This window comes from Miniopterus schreibersii (assembly GCF_964146895.1).
Source record: "Miniopterus schreibersii genome assembly, chromosome: 3".
Classification (NCBI taxonomy): domain Eukaryota; kingdom Metazoa; phylum Chordata; class Mammalia; order Chiroptera; family Miniopteridae; genus Miniopterus; species Miniopterus schreibersii.
Genome location: NC_138103.1, coordinates 43,767,633 through 43,794,670, shown reverse-complemented (window position 1 = coordinate 43,794,670; position 27,038 = coordinate 43,767,633). Strand labels below are relative to the sequence as shown.

Here is a 27,038-nt window from a genome sequence, read left to right as displayed (position 1 = left end):
AATGAGAATGAAAGAAAGGTAGTAACCTCACTGTCACTGAGCCTACATGGGTATAGTCTAATACCAGATATTCTATTCAGGGACAAGACTATGTAGCATACTTAGGAAAAACTGTTACACAAAGGGCAATGTCCTTTGGGAGCTGCATTTTACAGATCATTGTAGGGCCTACAGTGGCACTCAAGTCAGAAAAATCCTTAAAAGAACAGCAAAAGATCATCATCTGATGTCATTAGTCTACATGTCCTATTATCCATGCCCATTAAAATGGAGTTCAGCTTTGAGTTCCCAGTATAATTGATAAAGGAAGTAAAAGGATCTTTTAAACTAATAGAATTTCTCCAGCCAGACTATTGGAGAGAATACTGTTACATGGATGCCCAGAGTGATAGCAAACCTATACATACTCTTTCCAGGGAGCTGGCTCTTCTTTCAGGCTAAGTGCTAGCATAGGTACTATTGGAGAACTGTTTCATCTGCTGTCATTTAATCAGGCAAAGTTTGTTCTGAGTTTTGAGAGAGGCACCCACTATCCATTTCCACGGTAAACCTTAATAAATGCAGCAACGTTGATAATTCTCAGGACTGACTTCGTGGGTAGTGTAGTGTTATCAAAGTAGGTGATTAGAGAAACAGCTGGTCCAGGTCTGGTCATAGGCAAAACTGTGAAGCAGATTAATTTAAATTACTCATTACTTTGAAAGCAGAGAGTAGTGTTTGATACATGAAAAATGATTTACATGAAAAGAGTTGGAATAAATGGTGTGCTGGTAAAGAAGTTTCTCCATGCAGTATTTAAGTGACATTTCTCAAGGAAGCTGGCTAATACGAGCATTTCCTATAGCCTTCAAACTCCAGATCAGAATTCACATAACAACATTTTAGTGATATGTACTTCCTGATCTGTGGAAAAGGTAGATCTGATTTATTCAGCCAACCTCTTCTTTCTACCCTAGTTAACAATATCTTGGTACAATGTGTGTTCTAGTGGCACTACCGAGCCAGTGACAGACACGCTCTTACACACCTTCCACCACTAGGGTAAAAATGTGACAGCTAGAATGAACAACACCCCAAGGTGGAAAGAGTCTTGGATTGAGAATAAAGAGAACTGGCATGTGATACCTCCTCTTCCACTACCAAATTGCACAGTTATAGTCTATAGTAGTTCACACATCTATGAATTAAAGGGATGGACAAGAAAGATTTTGAAAATTCCTTGTGTTTCTGACATGCTTCTGTCAACACAATCAAATGAAGTGTATACAGTTAAGACAAATTCAGGAGTGGCTTAATAGGGTGGGCCTGGCTCAGAACCTTCAATGAGGTTGCAGCCAATATGTTAGCACAGCTTCAGTCATGTGAAGGCCTGACTGGGGCTGGAAGATCTGCTTTCAAGGCACTTTACTGGCATGTCTAGCAATTCAGTGCTGATGGTTGGCAGAAGGCCCTCAGATCCTTGGCATGTGAAACATTCCATAAGATGGCTTAGTATCTTCCCAACAGGCCAGTCGACTTCGAGGAGCAAATAACCCAAGAAGGAGCAAGTAAACATGTTAAATGTCTTGCCCATCTGGTGTGGCTCTGTGGTTGAGTGTCAACCCATCCACCAAAAGGTCACTGGTTTGACTCCTGGTCAGGGCACATGTGTGGCTTGTGGGCTTGATCCCCAGTGGGGGCACGCAGGAGGCAGCTTATCAATGTTGATGTTCTCTCTCACCAATATTTCTCTCTCTCTCTCTCCATCTATCTTCCTCTCTCTAAAATCAATAAAAATATATATTTTTAAATGTTCAATGTCTTTTATGACATAGCCTGGTTATACATGCTAACCCTATTTAGTATGAAAGGGGACTACACAAGGACATGAATACCAGGAGGTAAGAATCATGGAGAGCCATCTCAAAGGCTGGTGATCACAATACATGAAGTCAGTGACAAAAAGGAAATGGTCTTTATTATATAAACTACTCATAAACAGTCATACTTAACCTTTTTTGAAAGTTAGAAATGACAACATAACAGAGCTATATATTTAATTTACCTGAATATTGTGATGCCCCAATGCATTGAATCAAATTGAAAATGATCATTTGTTAATAATCTACTATATCAACTTTTTCTTTAAATCTAACTTGGTACTATCATCCTTGGGAACATCTCTAAATAAGGAGAATCATAGCTAGTTCCTTTTCTCCCAACACACATTCACACAGCTTGCTGGCAGCTGAATAGCAAGTAACTCAGGGAGGCAACTGAGTTAACTCTGGCCAACTGTTAAAATTGGAAAATTCACAATCAGCACATAACATCCTCTCTTTAAAGGATCCCAGCACAGCAGCTAACATGTATATCTACTGCTACTAGATTTTCCATGATAGTTCTAATTTTTAAACTTTTGTCTCACTGTCCAGATGTAGGTCATAAAAACCATAAATCTGATAGACAGGCCTACATCCAAATTGCTACACTACCTTTAATTAATTGACAAGTTAGCTAATCTCCAGGAACCTCGTGTTCTTCATCTAATGTGAATCTATACCCATCATGTGGCCCAAGGTTAGGTCTTGAAAATATGACAGCTGCTCTTCAGTGACCGCCCTTCTCCTTTTCTAAACCTTGTGTTAGTCTGATCTGGGACACTAAATAATCTTGGAACTTTGGACAAATCACTTAACCCCAATGAACCAATTTTTGTCATGTGCTAAACAGCAATATGATTTTTGCCCTAAACCCTTCTCAGCCTTACATTGAGGATTATATTAAGAAAATAAGTATCAAAGGCTTTGTGAACTGTAAAGTCCACAACTGGTTGGGAAACTTCAATTTTCTCCCTAAACTGCCAATAGATGCAGAAGCCTTTGCTTCTGATTGTTAAAACAATGTATGCATTACATACAATTTAGAAAATTCTTTAAAAATGTTTATCTAGTAATTAAAATTGTTTGCGAATATATTCTGTAACAGAGAGGTAAACAATCATTCGTTGATATTTCAATCTTTTTCACTGTAAACACACTCAGTAAAAAGCAAGCGAAAAATCTTTTTATTATGAAAAATTTCAATTTTATTGGAAACATCAAGATAGTATTACATATTCTCACATACCTATTCCCTAGGTTCGAAAATTATGAATCTGTTTTATCCAAACCCTAATTCGTTCCTAATTATTTGACAGCAAATACGGCTATATCATTTTGTCCGTAAATATGTCGATATGTGTCTCCAAATGATAAGGACCTTTAAAAACAGGGTAACAATGCTGCTATTACATAAATAGAATTTCTTATCATCAAATATCCAGCCAACGTTCAAATTTTTCTTGATAGCCTCATGGTTTTATGTTTTTATATCCCCATGTTTAAGCTGATTCCTTTTAGTTTTAAGACTTTGATCTCTCCTTCGCCCTCCTGGACCTCAGTGCTCTCGGAGTCGCCCTCCTTCCTGCCCCAAGGTCCGGCCGAAACGAGGGACTGATGAGCCGCATCAGAGGCCGGGAGCACCGCTAACCAGCTGGAGGCTATGACCCGCGGAACCGAAGTCGCGCCTTCCCTGGGAGCGCGGGAGGGAGCTCTTTTTCCATTGCACGGAGGACAGTCTTCACTGACGCCATTGGCAGCGGGCACCGGAAGCGCGTGTGAGTCTGAGGTCCCGGCAAAGGCTTGATCCCACGGGACGCCTTCAAGACCTGGTGCTCCGTTTCCCTGCGACTGGAGCCCGGAGCCGGCCTGACCTCCGCCGCCATGGAGCGGGACGCGGGAGGCCGCACGGCCAGCGCGCTGTTCGCCGGGTTCCGGGCCCTGGGGCTTTTCAGCAACGACATTCCACACGTGGTGCGGTTCAGTGCGCTGAAGCGCCGGTTCTATGTGACGACCTGCGTGGGTAAAAGCTTCCACACCTATGACGTGAGTGACTTCTTGAGTGACTTCTTCCTTCCCCGCTTCCCGGGAATCACCCTCCGGGGCCCCCAGTCCTGCCCCGCTTCCCCCTCCTCGCCGCCCCCAGGGCTGCTCTTTCGGCCCTTCCTTCCGTAACCCTTTCCAGCCCCCCTTTCGCCGTCACATCGCCTCCACGTGCTGATTTAGACCTTGCAGTCCACTTGGGGCGAGTTTCGGAGGCAGTCTGGTCAGGGGAAAGTACTAGGGAACAGTTCAGTTCTCTGGTTATATATTTGTACAGTGAGTAATTATTGAAGTTCCCTTGGAGAAGTAAATGTGATTGAGACAAGTCCCTAGACCCCGCACTCTTGAATGAGAAAGTATTGCAAAGCATTTTATTGTGCATTTGGTGACACAAGCTGGGTTAGAGATTCACACTAACATATATTGAGAGCGTTGGAGAGGGTGAGATTAATTATGATTTGGGGAACTGCCCATATTTGGTAGCAAACTAATGTCCCCATACTTCCCGAGTCATCTATATTCTACCAATATTGAGCGTCTGGCACAGCGCCACTCTCAGCCTTGGCAGCGGTTTCATCTCAAGGTACATAGGATTATTTCGTAGAACCCTTATGTAAACTAGGGAACTAAATCTCAGAAAAATTAAGTTATTTGCCCAAGGCTTTCCAGCTTGTTAGGGATAGGTTTTTCTCGTTTAATATCTCATATCTCATCAATCATTGAAATAGCCTTTGTTGCTGTTTACTTGTTTCTTTTATCTTCTCCAAATGAATGTACACCCTGTGAAAGCAGGAATCTTTTTTTTTTTTAAATTAAATTTATTGGGGTGACATTGGTCAATAGGGTCATATAGGTTTCGAGTGTACATTATTACTATGATACATGATCTGTATATCTCATTGTGTGCCCACCACTCACAGTCAAATTATCTTCCATCATCATATATTTGGCTCCCTTTACCCTCTACCTCCCTCTCCCCCTTCCCTCTGGTAACCACCATATACTCGCGTCTGTCTGTGTTTCTCAGTCTCAGTTTTATATCTCACATATGAGTGAAATCATGTGGTTCTTAGCTTTTGTTTTGATGAGGAAGATGGTAATAGCAAGTGTTACTTAAGCACTTTTTCTGGAAACTGTGCTATAAAGTTGTATTTCTTGACGGACTGTGAAAATCAAATGTGTTATTAGCAAGAAGAACTGGTTGTTGGTAGCCTGTTGAATTAGTGGAATAGGAAAGTGAGAGTCATGTCCAAGGTGGAGGTGGTGGTGATAGTAATCAACATTTATTGAGCAGTTACTATATGACTGGCTCCATTCTAACTGTTTTACACAAATTTTACTCATTGAATACTCATAATAATTTCATAAAGTGGGTATCAATATTCAGCCTTATTTTATGAAGACTTTGAGGCACAGGGAGATTGAGTAACTTTCTCAAGGTTAACACAGCTGGATCAGTAGCCATAGATTGGGGTAAGCAAACTACAGCATACAAGCAGTCCCACTCATGATTTGTTTTTGTAGGACATTTTATTTTTTCCCCATGTATGTTTATGTTTATTCTACTATGCAAGTAAATTTGCATAGTAGTAGGATGCAGTGTAATGGAATTTTGGCATGGGATGGAGACACGCATCTACTCTAACTTAAGAAACATAGGATATTTAATTAATCTCTAAAGGCCCTTTCAGACTTAGCACTCTTGTATCTCTAGGGTTTGATTTACCAGTTATACTACCCTGAGCCCTATGCTTCTGAGATAGGCAGTTTACACATTTTTAAATGTTTGGAGGGGGCAGGAATCAAAAGAATAGTATTTCATGGCATGTGAAAATTATAAGAAAATCAAATTTCTGTAGTCATAAATTTAGTTTATTGGAATACAGCCACACACATTTGTTTATTTATTATATATGACTGCTCTCTTGGTACATTAGCGGTTGAATAGTCACAACAAAGACCACATAACCCTCAAAGCTCTAAAATATTTACCATGTGGCCCATAACAGAAAACGTTCACCTACCCTTTCCTTCATCACTCCTAATGAAATAGTTGAAACTGTAAGTTTCCTAATAATGAAAATAAATATCTTTTTTAGGAAGGAGAGCATAGCAAATTTATGTATGAGGTTATATCTTGATCTTCAGGAGTTAGATTATTATAATTGTTTTTGTTAATGAGAATTTAATCATTTTTTTTCTTTTTTTAAACAGGTTCAGAAACTTAGCCTGGTTGCAGTAAGTAAGTGTAGAATTTATCCTGAATTTATACATGTTTTGTATCTTTTTAAAATTTTGACATAATTTAAGACTTATAGAACATACAAGGACTCCAACATGTATTTCTGATAAACTTACATAGCAAAAGAAAAAAGTCAGGAGCATGTGTTACATTTAGTTGTCATGTCTCTTTTGTCTTCTTTAAGGTGGAATAGTTTTAGATTTTTTTTTGTGCTTCACAACATTAACATTTTTGAAGACTGTGTAGGCTAGTTCTTTTTTATAACTTCCTTTAATTTGATTTTTTAAAAGTTTTCTGTCAAGATTAGGTTCAGTTTATGCACTATGTCAAGAATAACAAAGAAACGATGCTGAATTCTCAGTGAATCCTATTAGGAGGCACATGCTATTTGTTGGTTAGCCCTTTTCCTGGCAATAATAACTTTGATCACTTTGTTAAGGTGATGTTTGGCAGGAGGCTCTATTTTAAAGTTTTGCCCTTTGTAATTAATATGTATTTTGTGGTAAGACACATTGAGACTATGTGAATATCCTATTACTCTTCAAAGTGTCATCCACTGCTTTTATCATTTAGTGATGATTCTTGCCTGAATCAGTAGTTAGTATTATGATTACCAAATAGTGATTTTCCTATTTCATCATTACTTTTACTGTAAGGAAGACTTTTTCTTTATCCCACATTTAGATATTTTTCCAATGGAAGGTGTATTTATTTTTTTGTAAACAGTTTAATAAAGTAAAGGGTTTGCCAAGGCTGAGAGATTCTAGTTTTACTATCAAATATGATCTTTGTAAGAGAAACAGGAGAACTGTAAGGAATCCAGTTGGTATATCTGATAAACTTACAATTTTTTTTAAAAGATTATAGGAGGCAGAAGGACAACGTAACCTAAGTTGAACACAGAAGTGAATAATAAACCTATAAAAATAGCATTTTGTAAATGAAATCCCAGTGCGGAATATGCACCCTGAAAAATGCTTAATCCTCTATCTTCTAATCCTCTAGCCCCCAAAACAGGAAAAGAAAAACAGGCCAGTGTGATCATGACAATTAGAGAGGACTCAAGAAATCATATCATACAAGAAATGGCTAGAGTTGATACGCATATTTACCTTGGAAAAGACAGTGGAAGCCATATTGTTCATTTTAAGGGTTAGCATGTAGAATATCATATGGAATATTTTTGAGGATTCTTCAAAGTGTAGAGTTATACAGGGCTCTAAATTTTTATTTACTTTAAAAATTTTACTGGAGTTATTAGTGAACTTGATATTCCTGAAAACATTCACATGCAGGCTGGATGTCCATTTGCTAGAGTTTTATGTATTAAGTGAGCATTTTTTCCAAATAACCTCAAAAAGTGTCTTTTCACTTCTTTAGAATTATGTATGTCTGCAAATACAAGATATTAATTCGCTTAGAGAGGGTTAGAGTGATTTCATAATTTCAGTCTGGTAGTTATTATTAGATGTCTAAAATAACTATTAAAGTCAAAATTTTATACTCTGATTCTCACCTTTCATACACACACACATTTTTTAATTATAATTATGAAAAATGTTATACATATACTTGACGTTTTATCTGCTTCAAGATCGTAACAATTCTTTATTATTTCCTATTTCTTTTTTCCTAGGTAACTCTCTTCCACAGGACATCTGCTGTATGGCAGCTGATGGGAGGCTAGTCTTTGCTGCTTATGGGAATGTTTTCTCTGCATTTGCCCGTAATAAAGAGGTTTGTATCACCGAACTATTTTGTTTGTCTTTTTCAATCAGTAGTTGATTGTCATGATAGTGGAGGGAACTTGAATGTTGCCATTCTTCATCTGGGATGTTCTGGGACTTCACATTTGCACCACTGCTTTATGGGATGGCTAGATAGCCATGTGATAGAATTATCATACTCTTCAAGGTTCGAATGGACTGACGTTTGTTCCCAAAGTCCTCCATCTCATCACTACTTGTAGTAGAATGGCAACTTACCTGTGGAGTTCATTAATGGGAGATATTTGGGTTTTTAGAGAGTTAGGAAAAATGTTGTTTTTTGCAAAGTATTGCAGTTTGTAGTTTTCCCTGGGAGATATATGTGCAAAGGGAAAAGGAGAAGAAATAGTGTTACTGGAGCCTGGTGAGAAACGAAACCATGGAGAAAGAGCTGTAGTTAGTGAGGAACACAGTACTTCTTCCCTAAAACAAAGGTTTCGGGAAGAAGCACCCTAGGTCTCTCTCCTTCCCTCATCTCATCTGGAAGCCAGCTTTTGATGGAGTCTGTAGAGGTTAGTCGTTTAGCACATACCACTTTCCTAGGATGCATGGAGTTTTGCTGGTTGGATTGAGTGAGGAACCCAGCTGTGTGCGTGCCTCCTCTCTGAGCTCTGAGGCTGAGCTTCTGAGGTCTCATTTCTGTTTCTAATCTATATTTCCTTCTTGTTGAACTGGCTGGGGAGCAGGTGAAAATGCCTGATTCCTTGCTATTTAATCGAACCTTGGATAGTCAAAAGGTGGACTATGTTTCTTAACATGAACATCTTCAGGATTAGCATGGTTTTTTGTTTGTTTGTTTTTGGTTAATATGAATAATATTACATAATGAATTAGTAATGAAATTCTTTTGAACTTTCACATTGTAGGTAGTACATACCTATAAGGGTCATAAGGCAGAAATCCATCTTTTGCAACCCTTTGGAGATCACATTATCTCTGTTGATACTGACAGCATTCTTATTATTTGGCACATATATTCAGAAGGTAAGAATTAACCAATTTATTGTTTTATCTTGGGATAGTATGTTTATAGTGAAAATTTAAAAATCTATACCAGAGGTTTTACATACAAGCAGTAAAAAAATTTTAAGAAAGAATCTTTAACACATATAGGGAGAAACATTCTAAGTAAAAATGGATAAGCAATTGTGGTCAGCTAGTTGAGCTATTTATAACCCGTTGAATGTGTTTATCTATAAGCTAATACTTTTTCCATTGCAGTTCTCCAAGTGTAGTGACATGTTATATTCTCTGTGGACTGAGTTTTGGTATATGTTTATACCTCTTAATCCTTGGTTTATATTTTCAACTTTTAGTAAAGGAGATTATAACAGAGACTTGAATATCCTGTAGTCCAGAGGAAAATGGACATCCTTTTTGTAAGGATGAGTCAGTGTCCTTTAACAGTGATATCCTTATACAGCAGCACTGAGCTATGTTTACAGGACTGTATTATCTTCAAAGATTAGGAATTTACCCCCAGAATATCCCCAGCTTTCCTCATTAAAACTCTGTGGGTCTCAGCTTCTAAGTTTTTTAATCTGCTTACATTTTTATCTTATATTACCTCTTGATCAACTCATTGTTTTATTCAGTAAGTTTGCTTTTAGTAGAAATCCTAGCGATGGCCCTCCTGGGAATTACTCCATGTTATTCAAATTAGTCACTCTTTGTTTTGTCTTTGCTCAGGTAGAGGGAACAGAACTCTAAAAGTGGTGCCTGTGCAGATGGATATTAAAAGGCCTTTTATGATGTTTGAGAATCTGATTCTTATGGAGTCTAACTGGCTTTCTATAGATGCTGATGTCCAGCTTTTTATTACTGTTACAGCAGCACATTGAACCAGTATCTTCAGGGAGCTGTCTGTAATGATTTTAAGTAAAATTCTTAATTAAAAATAAAGGCGAGGATCTTTAAAAATAGTATTTAAAGTAAACTGTGTAATTTTTACCTGTATCTATGCTTCTTAAACTGGGATACACATGCCCCTGGGAGTGTGCAACAGTGTGCCAGATAATATGTGAAACTAAAGATTAAGTGAAGAGTACCTTCTTGGAAACTCAAATTTATTGGAAAATTTAGTGAAAAATTATTTTCATCATGGATGAACCATGTGTGAAGTAGAAAACAAAATTCATACATAGGAATTTTAAACATATAAAAAATATCAAAAAATGTTAGAAGTTCTTCTGTGGAAATGTGTGAGAAGCATGTTTTTAGTTTCACCAAGGTTTGTCTCTGTCTCTTATTTTTTACATCTTTGAGTAGCCCACCAAGCTCTGTAGGTATTTGACCTGTCACTCCCTGGAAGAGCTCAGAGCAGGCAATTTACGTGGAACATTCACTATTGATTATAAAAATATTAAGGCTGATTCCTAGTGTCACTTTTTTTAAGTTTTTATTTTGCATTTCTATAAACCAATTTGGCAGCAAGTGAAATTTTTAATAATATTGACATTAGAACTCTTAGAAACAGTTTGACAGTCTAAGTTACATTTATAAGTTACCCCCATCACGTTTGTTTAATTTCTTATGAAATGTTTATAGGTTAGTATATGTTTTTGATTTATATTAGCATATAGGTCTTTGATATGGTAGACTTATATAGGTATATGAAAAATATTTTGAACTAGTTTATAAAAAAGTAATTGCATGTTATAACTTTTACTTTTGCAGAAGAATACCTGCAATTGACTTTTGATAAATCAGTATTTAAAATTTCTGCAATTTTGCATCCAAGTACCTACTTGAATAAAATACTTCTTGGCAGTGAACAAGGAAGCCTACAGTTGTGGAATGTGAAATCCAAGTGAGCACTTTATTTAGAACATAATATGGGTGGCTCCTATCTTACCTACTGCTCTCTAACGCATAATTAAGTCTCTCAATTCTCTCTGCCTTTATATGTTTACTTGGAGGGCTTTGAATAATTATACATGTTTTTGGAATTGTTACTCATGGCATCACTTGTGAAAGCTGGCATGCAGTCATGGCACATGGTAGGCAGCTTCATATATGCCCATTCAAAAGTATATACTAATGGCCCTAGTCATTGTAAAAAACAACAACCATGTAACTGTAGAAGAAGGCTCTAATAAAATAACGTAAGTTCAGAAGATAATTAATTACAAGATTGTCACTGGGCAGCTTCTTGTTTTAATAAACTAAGAAAGTAAAAGAAGGCAAAGCAAATCAGTATCAATTTAGTGGTAGCATTTAAGAATGGTTTCAGGGTAAAAGTACTCATCATTAATTGCAAGCATGATAGACATCTACTATAATATTATTGGTATAGTTGGAGGGCTAGATAATTGATTTTGAATACCTCTACCTGTTACTTGAACATTTATCCAGAGGAAAAAAGTGGCAGCTCAGGCTTCTTTATATAGCATTTAAAAAAAGCAAACAAAAATATATGGCCATCAAGCTCTGGACGAATAGCTCAGTTGGTTAGAGCATCGTTCCAATACGCCAGGGTTGCACATTTGATCCCTGGTCAGGTTGCATACAAGAATCAACCAATGAATGCATAAATAAGTGGAACAACAAATCAGTCTCTCTTTCCCTCCCTCTTTCTCTCCCCCTCTTGCTCTCTCTTCTTTCTTTCTCCCCCTCCTTCCTCTCTCTAAAGTCAATAAGTAAAATATAACTATATATATAGATGTATATATAGATATATATGACCATCTAAATTGTCCTTTCCAAAGTCCTTAAATATTCAAAAGAGAAAATAAGATTATCAGAGGTTTAACATTTATCCTAATTTTTAGTTTTATTTATTTATTTATTTTATATTTATTGTTGAAAGTATTACAAATGTCCCCTTTTTCCCCCATTGATCCCTTTCACAGTGTACCCCTCCCCCCAGGCCTTAACCCCACTGTTGTCTGTGTCCATGGGTTATGGATATGTGCACATAAGTTCTTATGTTAATCTCTCCCCACCCACCCCTGCCTTCCCTCTGAGATTTGTCAGTTTGTTCCTTGTTTTTTTGTCTCTGGATCTATTTTGTTCATCAGTTTATTTTGTTCATTAGATTCCACATGTGAGTAAGATCATGTAACACTTGTCTTTCTCTGACTGGCTTATTTCGCTTAGCATAATACTCTCCAGGTCCCACCATGTTGTCTCATAGGATAAGGGACCCTTTTTTACAGCTGTATAATATTCCAAGGTGTAAATGGCCTAGTTTTTAGTTTTAAATCAGTGTTTCCATTCAGTTTAACAAATGTCATTGACTGTGTTAGGCTCAGGGATGACTGAAATACAGTATTGTCTCTGCCCCTATGGTTATCTCTTTAGGCTGTTCATATAATGTTTATACTCTATTGTACGTTAAGAATCCATAATCGTTGGGTGAACTAATCTGTACCCACTTACAGAATTTAATACATGATTTAGTACTTTATTGATTATCATTATAACAATTTCAGATACGTGTTTGCTCCATGGACTTACTTACTCATGGCTTGATTCCAAAATTTAGAGCAGTAGCATCATTGTCCTGTAACAGTTATACAATATATGAGTAGTATTATGATCCCTTTTGATATGTTTCTAGAAACATTGCAGTGAAAAATGAGATCTGCCTATATTCTAAGATTGTTTTCTATTGTAGACTCTAATATGAAGTAGTTTTTACTCATGTATTTCTCTATTTTTATAAAGAGTTGGAATAGTGTAGTAGTTATTAGCAGCTTGGGATATGAAATTGATCTCTCTGGGCTCTATCAATTATTAGTCATGTGACCTTAGCTTAATTATGTCACATATTTAAGTTTCTTGGTTTCTTTATCTGGAAAGTGATATAAGTCAGCCTCATGGGATTGTTTTGAGTATTAAATAAGTTAATATGTATATTTAGAATAGTGTGGGGCAGAGTATCACGTTGTTATTTAAATTTTTAATGTCCAGTTGATTTTGTTTTTCTCCAAAAAATAGCTTTCGACTGTTTTTTTTCTTGTAGTAAACTTCTATATACATTTCCAGGATGGAAAGTTGGAGTGACAGCTCTTCAGCAGGTTAGTATTTTCTTAAGTCAAAGAAGAAACAAAGTTAGTATTAGTATCTTTCAGTTTCAGGGGTCAATTATATTTTTAGACTTAAAGACAAAATAATACATAGACTAGTTTATCTTTAAAAATATTATGCTAACAATATTATTTTGGAAATGTAATTGAAAACAAATAATAAAACTTTTGCCTATAAACTTTGTGAAAACTGTTTTGCCTAAAATTAGGTTCTTAACCAGTGATTGCTGTGGAACCATGTTTACCAATCATTCTGCAAGCATGTAGTCCAGTGCCTTGTACAGAGTGGAGATGAGTTGTTCAGTGAAACATTATAGGTCATTCAGACATTTGTCAGGATATTGAGATTTGTAGCTTAAAATAATTGGGGCCCAAATCCTAATATTTCATTAACATTTCTGGGCTCTCCCAGAAATAACTGCTATTTGTTTTTATGAGTACAGAACATGTCTGAATGAATGAAAGTATGTCTGCAGAGAATCTTTTATGTATATTTGATACAATAGGCAGCTAGTGTACCCTTGTCTTTCTAAATATTCATTGTTTATCCTGGCCAGGCATGGCTGAACGGTTGAGCGGCCACCTAGGATCCAGGCAATTGGGGTTCCATTCCCGGTCAGGGCACATGCCCGGGTTGTGGGATCGATCCCCAGTCAGGGGTGTACAGGAGGCAGCCAGTCAATTACTCTCTCTCATCATTGATGTTTCTCTCTCTCTCTCTCTCCCTCCCCCCTCCCTCCCTCTCTCTCCTCTCTCAGAAATCAATAAAGATATATTATAAATAAATAAATAAATAAATAAATAAATAAATAAATAAATAAATATTCATTGTTTATATCCACCCAGTTTATATGCATTTCGTCGTTCTTTCTCATTATTACCAACCTTGTTCTGTTTTTGCCTACTCAGAAGACCCCAAAGGTATCAGATGATTAAGGTCCCTTGAGGGCAAGGGATATACTTGTTTTAGTATCCACAGCTTCTACACAGGGGCTTATGCATAGTAGTCATATGATGGTAAATCAATAAAATGTTTAGCCTGATTCCATTCTATAATGGTCTTGGGCATTGATCTTCTGTGCTAGAGAAACTTGTTACAGAGCCTGTAGGAAAGACCCATAGGCTGTTATAGCTGGAACAGACTAAGTGTAAAACTTCTTTGCCTTTTAACATATTTTACAAGTTTCTCCTTGAGTAAACAACTCTTCACTTCCTTTGTAGTTAACTTTTTATGTTGCCATAAATATGGCAAGCCTTTATGTTTTCTAAGAGTTGTCTATTTTTTTTGTTTCCATCCAGTCAATGATCTGTAGTGATTTCACACCTGAGCTTTCTTTTCTGTTATAGCTGTTTTCTTACCAAGTCAGCCATGCTTTGGGGGAGGGGAGGTAATGGTGACTTCCAGATTTGAAAGTGGGAAGTAACTTGGAAAAAAATTATTATTAAATACTTCTGTGCTAAATAACAATTTCTTTTGATAACATGTAAGTAATGAAGTATGTAATCAGGATTATTAAAGCTCTTTGAAAATATTTACAAAGTTGAATAATTTCATTTTCAGGCACCAGCTGTTGATGTTGTTGCTGTTGGTCTTATGTCGGGTCAGGTTATCATTCACAACATTAAGTTTGATGAAACATTAATGAAGTTTCGTCAAGACTGGGGACCTATTACTTCTATTTCATTTCGCACAGGTAACTTAGTTATTGATAAGACTTAAGAACACTTAAAGTGCATTACTTGAAGCTCGCAGAAATTTTCTTAATTGATGTTTTCTTGTAATTTAATAGAAATGAATGAAATACTGGAGTATATAGAGTCCAAGGAACATTGATAGATTCTTGGTGTATAGTCTTTTCTAACTTTGTTTATGGATTAAAAGGGTAGAAAGAAGAATTGACTGGTTGTTTTATGATGCATACTTTTGTTAATATATTTTATTTCAATAACAGATGGTCATCCAATAATGGCAGCTGGAAGCCCATGTGGCCATATTGGACTCTGGGATCTTGAAGACAAAAAATTTATCAATCAAATGAGAAATGCACATTCTACAGCAATTGCCGGACTGACATTTCTCCACAGAGAGCCACTTCTTGTCACAAATGGTGCAGACAATGCTCTTAGGGTATTATGATTATTGTTGTCATCTTCCTGGCTCATCTGTCCTGCTCTTTAGGTTATTACAAGTTTGTTGTAATTCATCAGCCTGGAATTTAGAAGACGGAAGGAGTATGGAATAAGCTACTGGTATAGATGAAACTAAAAACACAGCAGGTTACATTGATTGCAGTCAAGTGAGAAGCGATATAGTTTATCTCTCCCCCAGCCCCCACTCCAGGGTCAGCTGCCTGGCCAGCACTACCCAGTGCCAGTTGATTTATGTTGAAGAAGATTTGACTGCTTGCAGATCACTTACATTGTGGAAGAACCTTAACCTTTGTTTCTTGGCAGATATGGATATTTGATGGTCCCATGGGTGAAGGCCGGCTTTTGAGATTCAGAATGGGACATAGTGCTCCTCTTACCAAAATTAAATATTATGGACAAAATGGACAACAAATTCTTAGCGCAAGTAAGTTTCTGCTTCATGCTATTAGTTGAGTCCAGTAAGTATTGAGAACAGGGTGCTAATATTTATTAAGCTTGGTATTTGCACATTTTTAAATTTAAATATCATTTTGATTAGCTTGAAAATCTGGGTAAAATGGGGCAAAGAAGAATGAGGTAATTCTTTTTGAATAGTGTCATTCTGTGTAGTAATCCTGAGAGACAAAATGGTCAGATTCTGAAAATGTAGCCCTTGCCTCTTCTAGTAATATGCTGAGAATTATTAGTGCCTCACTTTATTTTTTGTTCTAAGAAGTAGGATTCTGTGCACAATACTGTAATGAAGTATGTAGTTGTGATCTGGCTGTCCTTTTAAAGTGTCCCAAACTATAACCAGTCTTTTTGTAGAATCTAATTTTATGAGACCTGTGATTCAGATGGTCCATTGTTTTGATGAAGCTTGATTAGGTATTTTCTTATGTATGTCAACAGGTCAAGATGGAACTCTTCAGTCATTTTCCACAATACATGAAAAATTTAACAAGAGCTTGGGACATGGTAGGTCATTTGCAAGGTGGAAAAAAACCTGCTGATCACAAAGGAAACATTTCAAGATTCTGTGAGATGACCAGAGAGATTTTATTGACACATTTTCTCTTTTCTTAGATGAAATAAAAAACCCTTGTGTGGAAGGCTAGTAGTAAGATTCCTAAGTTCAGTGTTGCTATAGAAGTGGTTGAGGTGCTGCTATTAGATTATCGAGAAGAGTTAGACATCTTGGGTAGTAAGAACATACAGCTTCCACCCAAAAGACATTGATGGTCTAATGAGCCGTCTGTAAAGTGCAGAGTTTTAAAGATGAAAAGGAGCTTAGGGAATGCATGAAAATGTCCCACCTTTTTGTAAATAGGTTACATTTTGTTCTCTGTTCCTTCCCACGTCTTCCAGCATTTGAAAGATTTTGTTTACTAAACAAAAATGTTTTTCAGTTTTTTTCATAATTACTCTACTTTTTAATCTAATATCCTGGCTGTTTGTGCACTTATATACTTCCAGATGAATTTCAGGATCATTTTAAAATCAGTATCCAAAATAATTCTTTAGAATTAAATTGAAGAAATTTGATATCTTTAAGAATCTTCACAATAGCAGTATAACATATCCTCATTCAGGTTGTCTTTTCATTTCCTTGGAGTTTTTTTGGTTTTCCTCCTCTTGGTCCTACATATTTATAATTACGCAGTCATATTTTACATATATTAATATAATTTCCTAATTTTTTTTTTTTTTTTTTTTGGTAATATGAAAGTGATTTTTGTTGCAGTTAGAAATATAATGTAATACAAAAAAGTAAATATAACATATATATTATAATGATACTGAATATTGCTGCATTATAGGGACTCGCCGATTTTTTTTTTTGGTATTGGTTCTGTATGTGGTCCAATGAAACATTACTTTTAATAATTTGGCTGTTTCTCTTTTTTTTTGTTTTTTAAAATCTTTATTGATTTCAGAGAGAGGAAAGGAGAGGGAGAGAGAGAGACAGAAACACCAGTGATGAAAGAGTCATTGATCGGCTGCCTAGCCCACAACCCGGGCATGTGCCCTGACCAGGAATCGAACCCTGATCGCCTGGATCCTAGGTCGATGCTCAACTGCTGAGCCACGCCTGGCCGGGCTTGGCTGTTTGTCTTGATTGACATGACTGTATCACCATTACTCCATCTGCAAAAAAAGATACTTTACCTTTTTTCAGTTATTTATGTTTTATAGTTTAAAACATGGCATAATTACTTAGGTTAAACTTCACAAGCAACTTAATGATAGTGGTAATAACATCTTTATTTTGCTTCTGACTTAAATGGGAATATCTTGAAATTTATAGTTATGTAACAGTGAATAACTTTTATGTACATTTCATTAAGAAGGATTCATGGCTATGTTCTCCTCTTCCCCAACCCCAGGATTAATAAATAAAAAAAGAGTCAAACGTAAAGGACTTCAGAATACCCTGTCAGTGAGACTTCCGCCTATCACAAAGTTTGCCGCTGGTAAGTAACTTCATACTGTGTTTTGAGAAGTTCTGCTTTATCATTTATTTCCTACTTTATATTTCTTTATTTCTTCCATTTTAATAGATGTTTTTGCAAATATTAATAAGTATCTGGAAAGTAATCCCAAGTGCGTCCTAATCTTATGTGAAGACTAAAAATTTGAACTTGTTATCTATTTCAGGCTTTGCTCGTCTCTGTAAGAGCTATTAATAAACAGTGATTGATATATCACTTTGTGGCCCTTTTTATTTTATCGTATGCCTGGTACAGTGAAAGTCACTAATGTAAAAAGGCAAGAACTGAGAACACAGAGCTCTGACTAATAAAGATCTAAATACACTGAGGTCTTAGTATGTACTGTGTCATTTGAGCAGTGCTTCATTCAAAGAAGTAATTTGAAGAAAAATATATAGGTGATGGGATTGTTGAATGAAAACTCATAGAACTAACTGTATGGGCACCACTTTTACTTTATGGTTATAACAACCTGATGACTGATTTTTTTTAAACTTTAATTTTGGCCACCCTCCTTTCTGTTTTTTATCTTAGAACTGAATGATCTTTCTAGAACATCTGAATAGTGTCACTCATCTTAAAAATCTTTCAGTGGCCCCTTACTACCTCTAGGGCGAATCTTATCTCCTTAACATGACTTTTAAGACTGCACTGTGTCCCAACTGCCTTGCCCTCTTCTCACCCCACTCAAGAAAATACTTGCCTTCCTTGCTGTACTTAAGTTTGTTCAGGTTATTCTTGGGCCTGTGTGTGCCCTTCTACCCCATCCCCCCAGTTAATTTTTACTTATTTTACTGCTGTTTTCAGGGAGCTGTTTATTACCCTTCCCAAATTTCTTAGCAAACTCTTCCTGAGTGCTCTTATAAGGCACTATCATACTTTACTATGATTTCTTCTAATCGGAATCTCTTGTTAGGTTGGAAGCTGATCACTGTTAGGAATTGCCTGTTTATAATTGTGTCTCTACTAACATGGAATATTAGATGCTTAATAAATAATAGGTGAATGAATGAGTGGGGGGAATGAAAAGCAATCAACTTCTGATTTTAATTATGTTTTAGAGGAAGCTCGTGAAAGTGACTGGGATGGTATCATTGCTTGCCATCAGGGTAAGCTGTCTTGCTCAACCTGGAACTATCAAAGATCTACAATAGGTGCTTACTTTCTCAAGCCAAAAGAGCTGAAGAAAGATGACATAACTGCAACAGTAAGTGAGCTTGTTTATGAGGGCATTTTCCCCATAAAACTGTCCTATGGTAGTCTTGTTATACTCAACTTTTTCAATAATATTGGTTGAAAGAACAGAGTTTAACATTTTGAAATTAGTCCCTAATAGTGTTAAGTTTTCCAACTTGCAGAGAATTACTTTAGATTTAAGTTAAGCTTTGCTTAATCAGATATAGCATATTGGTTATTTAAATTTTCTGATTAATATAGGATTATTCAGAACACCCTTTGAAGATGATTCCAGCATTTATTAATATATATATACTTTTTAACATATTTTATTGATTTTAGAGAGAGGGAAAGGGGGTGAAAGAGAGAGAAACATTGATGTGAGAGAAACAGATTGGTTGTCTCCCATATGTGCCCGGACCAGGGATCAAGTCAGCAACCCTTTGGTGCACAACGAAGCTCCATCCAACTGAGCCACACTGGCCAGGGCTATTAATATATTTCTTCACCTGAATTATGTTGAGTGTATAGTACTATATTCAGTGAATGTGAATCTGAAGGTTTCTTCCTTTCTTTTCTTTAGTTTCTTCCTTCTTTCTTTGATTTCTTTCACTATATGAGTAGGATTTAGCTAAATCTTTTAATGAGTTATAGATGGTTTTGGAAAAATCATTGCCTAACCCAAGGCCATGAAGATTTACTCCTGTGACTTCTTCTAAGGGTTTCATAGTTTTAGCTATTAGGTTTAGGTCTATAATCCTTTCTGCATTAATATTGATATCTAGTTGTTCAGCATCATTTGTTCAGAAGATTATTCTTTTCCCATTGAATGGTTTTGGTGCCCTTGCCCAAAATCATTTGACATAATGTGAGGGTTTATTTCTGGACTCTCAATTCTCTTGTATTGTTCAATATGCCCATCTTTATGCCAGTACCAAACTGTCTTGATTATGGTTCCTTTTACCTAGTAAGTTTTAAATTTAGGAAGATTGAATCTTCCAAGTTTATTCTTCCCCCTGACCCCACACCCCCAAGATTGTTTTGGCTATCCTGGTCCCTTGCATTTCCATATGAGTTTTAGGATCAGCTTGTCAGTATCTATAAAGGAGGCAGATAGGATTTGGAAAATACTTACTAAAAGTTTAACTCCACATTTGATCCTATTTTGTACAAATTTATTTGTAAGTATATATGCTCTATTATCCATAGTACAAAAATCCAGTCTTAAGATTTTATCCTGTTTTCTAAACCATAGAGATTCTATTTTAGGTGTCTTATGTTTACGTGCTCAGTTTTGAGTAGCTGTTGTAATAGTAGTGGTAATGATAATAAAAGCTAACAGGTTTTTCTGTGTTTACTTTGTTCTAGGGTCTCTGCCCAGCACATATTATTTTATATTATCCTCACAACAATCCTATGATATGGTCTATTGTTAGCCTCTTTTTGTAGACTATAAAACTTAGGCTTAATATAATGAGTAACATGCCTAAGGTCAGTAAAGTTAGTAAATGTAAGAGCTGGGATTTGAACCTAGGACTATTCAATTTAGAACCTGTGCTCTTAACTCACAGCCTATAATGATGACTCATAGAACATTGGGCATATGTATGTACTTAGTCATTTGTTTGGCAAACTCAGCTACCTGGAACAAAGCCAGTAACCAGTAAGTAATAAACAAAAGTATTTATCAGACAGCCCATATACTAAAGTGCAATTTGTTACTCAAAGGAAACCCTCTCAAGCTTACTCATTTTGCTTTGCTTATGCTCTCTTTTATAAGAGATTAGAGTGAACAAATAAGGAGATTACCAGAAGCAGACCCACTAACAACAATAAATCCTATTAAAATAAATACAAGTTCTCCCAGGTCAGTGTGGCTCAGTTGGTGGGGTATTATCCCTTGCTCCGGCAGGTTGCCAGTTTGATTCCTGGCCAGGGTGCATGCCTGGGTTGCGGGCTCTATCCCTGGTAGGGGATGTGCAGGAGGCAGTCTATCTATGTTTCCCTTTCACATCGATGTTTTGCTCTACCTCTTCCTTCCTGTCTCAAAATCAATAAAAAAATAATAAAATAAATAAATAAATACAAATTATAAAAAGTATAGCAAGTACATCAGGAGCCTTTACTACTTGTAGATTATAGCCTAGTATCTCCATGAGTTCCTCATATTATAACTGTACAACGTAGTGTAAACAGTTACAAGTTTTTCAAAGTAAGATTATACCTGTGTTCTGTTTAGGAAGATAGAATGCTTTTTAAAGATTAGTCCACAATTTCCTCTCTCTATATATATGTGTGTGTGTGTCTGTGTGTGTGTGTGTGTGTGTGTGTGTGTGTATATTTATTTTTTTTAAGGAATAAGGTTTCATTACCTAGAATATATATAAGTGGAACATACTTATGTGAATGCTATGTAAGTATGTCTTGACTTGGGTCATAGTGTATCTGAGTCAAGAGCTTTGAACAGTTATATAGCCTCTATTAAATATTTTATTTTCTATCTTGAAAGTTATCTATTTCTTTAGACATAAATTCAGCAGTATTTTGAATTTTTTCTTGGGTGAGTAACATGTGATTGACACACTGGCAATCAGTGATTTCTCTGTCCATGACCCAAATAGAACCAGTCTCATGTTTTTAACATGCAAAAAAAGACAGCTCATTAATACAGTATTGACACTTTAAGTATTAAAATATGAGTTTATTTTAGAGAAACTGCTTATAAACGAATGTTTTCTATGTAGTGTCTTATGTATTCCCTTCCTAATATGTCATAATTAAATTATTTTGAACTTTTTTATTGGACATTCTAATGCTATGTTTTCAGTTTAATATCAGCTGTAGAAGCAATTACAGAAGTAAGGTAAGATAAGGACAACTTAGGGAATGGACTGCTTTGACTTTAGCAGTGAACTGAGACCAGCTGATAACACAATTCTTCTGACTTTGTAAATTTCAACTGAGTTAACTTTGGTTATGTTTTATTATCTTGGATAATAATTTATTCATACTTCTTTGAGAAAGGAGATAGAATCAAGCAGATATTTCTTATATACCCAAATATAATAATGTTTAAGAAAATTAATGAACTAATTCATTTGTCATGCCCTGCTTTTTATTTTTTTTAAAGTAATTAGTAGATAAAAAACACGTTGGAAACTATAAAGTACAATTAAAATGTTAGTTATTTGCTGTGTCATTTGTGTTTAATTTTTTCCCCTAAGGCAGTGGATATAACTTCTTGTGGAAACTTTGCTGTGATTGGTCTCTCATCAGGAACTGTAGATGTATATAACATGCAGTCTGGTCTACATCGAGGAAGGTTTGGCGAGGATCAAGGTATTGAATTTTTTTTCTTTTTCTTATTAAAAAAATAATATAGGTAGATAGATACAAGGCTAATAACTGTCATTGGCATGTGTTAAACTCTTGAGTGCCAGCCATTTTGCTACAGTTGTAGATGGGTTATTGTCAACCCTATATGACAGATACTGCGATTACATTTATTATAACCACCATGTTGAAATACTCAAAGAAAATGGAGTCATGGGCGCTAGGGGAAAGTGGATATTATACAAATTAAAATTTTCATTTTCTTGTTTTAAGCAGAAAATCTTAACTGTTTTTTGAAACCTTTGTGTATTAATCTGATGGACTTTGTTTTTACTCAAATAATACAATAATCTCCCTACTCCCTAAAATTCAGAGTAATATCAAAATTTTAGGGAGGGCAAATAGTGGAACTTAGATATTTAAATGAAGGAATCACTCTTTGTGTAGTATTCAGAGACACAAAGCTTATTCTTATTTCTCTTTTTCTTTTAACATATGCTTTAAAGCTCATAAAGGTTCTGTTAGAGGCGTTGCAGTGGATGGATTAAACCAGTTGACAATTACAACTGGTAGTGAAGGATTACTCAAGTTCTGGAACTTTAAAAACAAAATTTTAATCCATTCTATGAGCCTCGATTCATCTCCAAATATAATGCTGCTACATAGAGACAGGTAAAGGTTTTCTTTTAATGATAATTAATTTTCTTCTTGTGTTTTTGGTAGAAGTTCTTAATTTAAAGTACATAATTTGCCAAGTGGGAAAAATCAGACTTTTAATATAAAAAACAACAACATTTTTGCTTAATTTCTCCAAAGGTATACTTGATTAAAAAAATTAAAATTACTGTGAGATTTTAGTTCAAGGATTTTGGGGGGAGGTTGTTTGTTTGTTTGTTTGTTTGTTTATTAAAACTGATTCATTTATCTTACTAGTGGCATTCTGGGACTTGCCTTGGATGACTTCTCCATTAGTGTTCTGGACATAGAAACTAGGAAGATTGTCAGAGAGTTTTCTGGACACCAAGGCCAAATAAATGATATGGTAAAACAAATCAGATGTTTAAACAAAACGACTCATTTCTACTTCTGTTAAGGTTAAAAATGTTCAAATAATTGAAACTGTTTTCCTTGAATAGCATTAAACTGCTCATCATGTGAGGAAATACTCAAATAATTTGGAGACTAATTTTCAAAGAGATGTTTAAGGAAAATGTTTAAGGAGAATTAAAGAAGTTTAATATTTCTCAGGGAGTTAATGCCATTAGATCAAAATATATATCACAGAGTTTATCTTTTTCTCTTAGACTCTAAACAAGGCTAAAATATACTTTGAAGACTGAATGATCTATTGAAACATAAGTATATCATTTTTGACTTAATATTAAACTAGGCTGAAGGAACTTATTTCTGGTTTTCTGCATGTATAACAAATTAATACTGTGAGACTCAGAATATCTGGTATATCTGGTTTATTCTAGTTTTGTTTTATTTCTAAAGTTCATATAGCTTAATTCCAAAAGTTTCATTAATAATGTGTTTTAGCTTACTATTATGTTCTTATAGTGGGATATATGAAATGATAAGAAGTACTTTGGTTTAAAAGTGTATGTAGAGGACCATATTAAGTTTATATTGTCATTTTGTATCAATTGCAGATGCCTTGATTTACTTGAAAAGAGAGAAAAAAATAAAATAAAATCCTAGCTACTGAGTGGCAGTCCCAACAGCTACTTTTACTTATTAGTTCTCACACCAAAAATCAGAATTTACAGTGTTTACCCATTTCCTTAAAAATAAGGGGAAAATGGTCAGGAAATTGTGTTGTTCTGCAGATTGGAGATTGGTAGAATTTGTTGTGACAGTATCTATAGAAATGAGGGTGGGAGTGGGGTAATTCTAATGAAATAGCATTTTTGAAAACATCTGTCAGTGCCAACCATCTTCCTGTTTCTTTCCTTTTCACATTTTACTTTCGACTTGTGTGTCTGGAGTTTCTCCTACTCAGTAATAAATTACTCCTGTTAAATTAAATCTATGAGTGTTTATAACATTATTACCTATCAGAGTCATTTTTCCCACCCTTGAATGTCTTACACTATTCTGTTACTTGAGCTCTCTGTACCTTAAGTTTTGAGTTTCCACAATATTACTGCAGCCCGATGAACAAATTAGAGTTCACTTATCCCAATATCATGTGCTAATATGGGTAGTCACGATGTCTTTGGTGTGCTTAGACTCCTGGATGAACACAGCCTACTGCCATTTTAAACCTTCAGGTTTTTCCTTTGAGCATTCTTCCACATCCGACTTAATTTAAGCCTCAAAACGCTTGCTGAAGGCAAGGAGAGCTATTATTTACTCACTTTTACTGATAGAAAAGATATAACCTCTCTATGGTGGTTTAAGTAGTTTATAGTTTAAATTTATTTTGACTACGTTACTATCGTAGTTTTAAATTATATAATTTTGGAAATAAAACATGATTAACGAAAAGGAGATCTTTAACTGAAACTACTAATAAAAGTAGAAGGACTTCATTAGTAACTAATATTTTAAGATAATTTGCATTCAGAATTGGATTTATTCTTAGAAAACCAGTATAATATATAGATTCTTTTCAAGAAAAATGTAGTTTGTGTTGCTTTCACAGAGAGGTTATAATGAAATTAGGTAATAAAATATTTCTAATTGAATGTTCTCAGAACAACAGTTTTATATTTAAAATGATTTGTAATCAAACACAGTTTGTTAATTGTCTAGAAATATAGAAGATTCTGGAGTAAAGATTTAAAATTGAGTGATATTGTTAATTTTTATAACTTTTTTAAATTCATGTAAAAGCCTAAATCTATATCTATATCCAAATCAGTGGTATATAAGAAATGGTATTTTCTTTTATATAAAATAAGGCAGTCTAAATTTTGCTCAAACTTAATTTTTCATGTAGCCTGCATCTTTTCATTTCTTACATTCTTTAAGCTGCTAAAAATACAGACCCAAACATTACAAACATAAATACCCACACATACTCATATATACATACAAACAAATTATATATGTACTCTCTTATTTTTCTTTAATTTAAAGGCTTTCAGTCCTGATGGTCGTTGGTTAATAAGTGCTTCAATGGATTGCTCTGTTAGAACTTGGGACCTTCCTTCTGGGTGGTGAGTTTATTTTTAAATCCCTAACCTCTATCAGAAGATTTCTCAATCATTGTCTTTTACCTGTAGTTAATGGATTATGTGCTTTTAAAAATATGAATATATTTGGGGATTTTTCTAACTTGATGGTATTTTATCCTTAGACTGTTTTTGATCCCTTAAATAACAGGGATTAGTGCCTTAAAAAATAATAGTGAGAAAATGCAATTCCTTTTGGTTTTGTTTCTGCAAAATTGAGGTATAGAAGTGAGTTGCGTAAACGTTACAAAAACTCGTTTGGCCTTTTTGATACTTTAAAATACAGTTCAGACATTATGACTCAAACTTTAATTTTGTTTGTATTGTTCATATTGAATTTAGTTAAAAGGTCAAAAACCTTAACTTCCGTTGATGTATGTTATATATTCTCTGTCTCTAACATAATTCTTGAAAGAAGACATTTTAAATACCTTCAAATAATGGAAAATGTGTGTCTTAAGATTTGGGTAAAACCCAGTAGTGTTCAGAAATCTGTTTCATAAATTGAAACTTGCTACTAAAGCAGCTCTCGAAGAGAAAATGTTATCTAACTTTGTTAATTAATTTGAACAATGGAGACCAAGAGAGAGAGAAAGTGTGTGTGTGTGTGTGTGTGTGTGTGTGTGTGTGTGTGTTTTGTTGTTAAAAATTATATAGGAGTAGCCTTAGCCAGTGTAGCTTAGTTGGGTGAGCATTGTCCCATGCATCAAAGCGTTGCTAGTTCAATTTCAGGTCAGGGGACCTGCCCAGGTTGTGGAATTGATCCCCAGTTGGGGTGTGTATGGGAGGCAACCAATCAATTCTTCTCTCTCTTGCTCCACCCCCCCCTTTAAAAAATCAATTAAAAAATACTCTTAAAAATATTATATAGAAGCAGATGCAATTTAAAATCATATTACTTAACATAGAATTGCTTAGGAAAGAGTGATGGGAATAGCAAAGTATCTAATTTAACAGTAATATACCATAAGAAAAGACACTGATGAGAAAAATGAGAGGGAAGATACTACTTTTTAATCTTCTGAAATATTTCTAAATAAGCTCTGTCCAATTCTACTTCTCTTTTTTTCCTTGGGAATTGGATAAGCTCATACCTGAAAGCAATTTGACCTTTAGAAAGGAAAAACCCTGATATACTCATTTCCTTTCATGTTTGATGTAGGAATGAGGCACAGCTATTCATCCAGCATAGGCACCAGATTTGGAATATGTACAACAAAAGAGTGTTACTAATCAGTCCAGCTCTAATGACTAGGAACTTTTGTCTATAGGTGTGTCTCTTTTTCACTTAAAATAGAGTAAAGCAAAATTTAGTTGGCTGTGTCCTCTGACTTCAAAAAGTTCACCTAAAGTTGGTACTTCCTTAATTTTTAAAAAATCTGTTTTTAAAAGGCATTATTTGAAATGTTGGTGGTCTTGGACTTTTGCTATTTTTCTAAAAATGAACATTATAATTCAAATTGCTTTAATTACAGTAGGAAAGTTGTACAAGAACAGTTGACATATGCTCTTGCCATTTTCCTTTTTATTAATTTTAGTTCATATTAGATGGGAGAGAGAGTTTAACATGTAGTAGTACTAAACTGGCGAGATATTTTTTAGATGTGGTAAGTTTATCTTTGGAATGGAAAAATTAGGATTTGGAAGCATTCAAATCTGTCAATCTCTGATTCATCATTGGTGTTTTTGCTAAATTTTTTTATTTCAGTAAAAAGTTGAGCAGATTTAAAATCTACAGGTTTTCAACTCTGATGTATTATTTTTAGCAAACACTGAGGCAGTTTT

At 35.1% G+C, this 27,038-nt stretch overlaps 1 protein-coding gene across 2 annotated transcripts in view; it reads left to right on the top strand.

Annotated features, from left to right (window-relative positions):
* Positions 1–3,602: 3,602 nt before the first annotated feature.
* Positions 3,603–27,038, top strand: part of WDR36 (WD repeat domain 36) — a 34,334-nt gene continuing 10,898 nt past the window's right edge. Inside the window, exons 1-16 of one of the 2 annotated variants that reach the window (XM_081133489.1) lie at positions 3,603–3,905; positions 6,117–6,144; positions 7,781–7,881; positions 8,777–8,894; positions 10,587–10,719; positions 12,877–12,931; positions 14,502–14,634; positions 14,893–15,068; positions 15,395–15,515; positions 15,983–16,048; positions 17,458–17,544; positions 18,624–18,769; positions 21,963–22,077; positions 22,578–22,743; positions 23,005–23,113; positions 25,159–25,238. In XM_081133489.1, coding sequence (XP_080989615.1) covers positions 3,744–3,905; positions 6,117–6,144; positions 7,781–7,881; positions 8,777–8,894; positions 10,587–10,719; positions 12,877–12,931; positions 14,502–14,634; positions 14,893–15,068; positions 15,395–15,515; positions 15,983–16,048; positions 17,458–17,544; positions 18,624–18,769; positions 21,963–22,077; positions 22,578–22,743; positions 23,005–23,113; positions 25,159–25,238 — 1,796 coding nt within the window. In that variant the 5' untranslated portion in view covers positions 3,603–3,743. The remainder of the gene's footprint in view (positions 3,906–6,116; positions 6,145–7,780; positions 7,882–8,776; positions 8,895–10,586; positions 10,720–12,876; positions 12,932–14,501; positions 14,635–14,892; positions 15,069–15,394; positions 15,516–15,982; positions 16,049–17,457; positions 17,545–18,623; positions 18,770–21,962; positions 22,078–22,577; positions 22,744–23,004; positions 23,114–25,158; positions 25,239–27,038) is intronic. The other variant, XM_081133490.1, reaches the window with a different exon arrangement.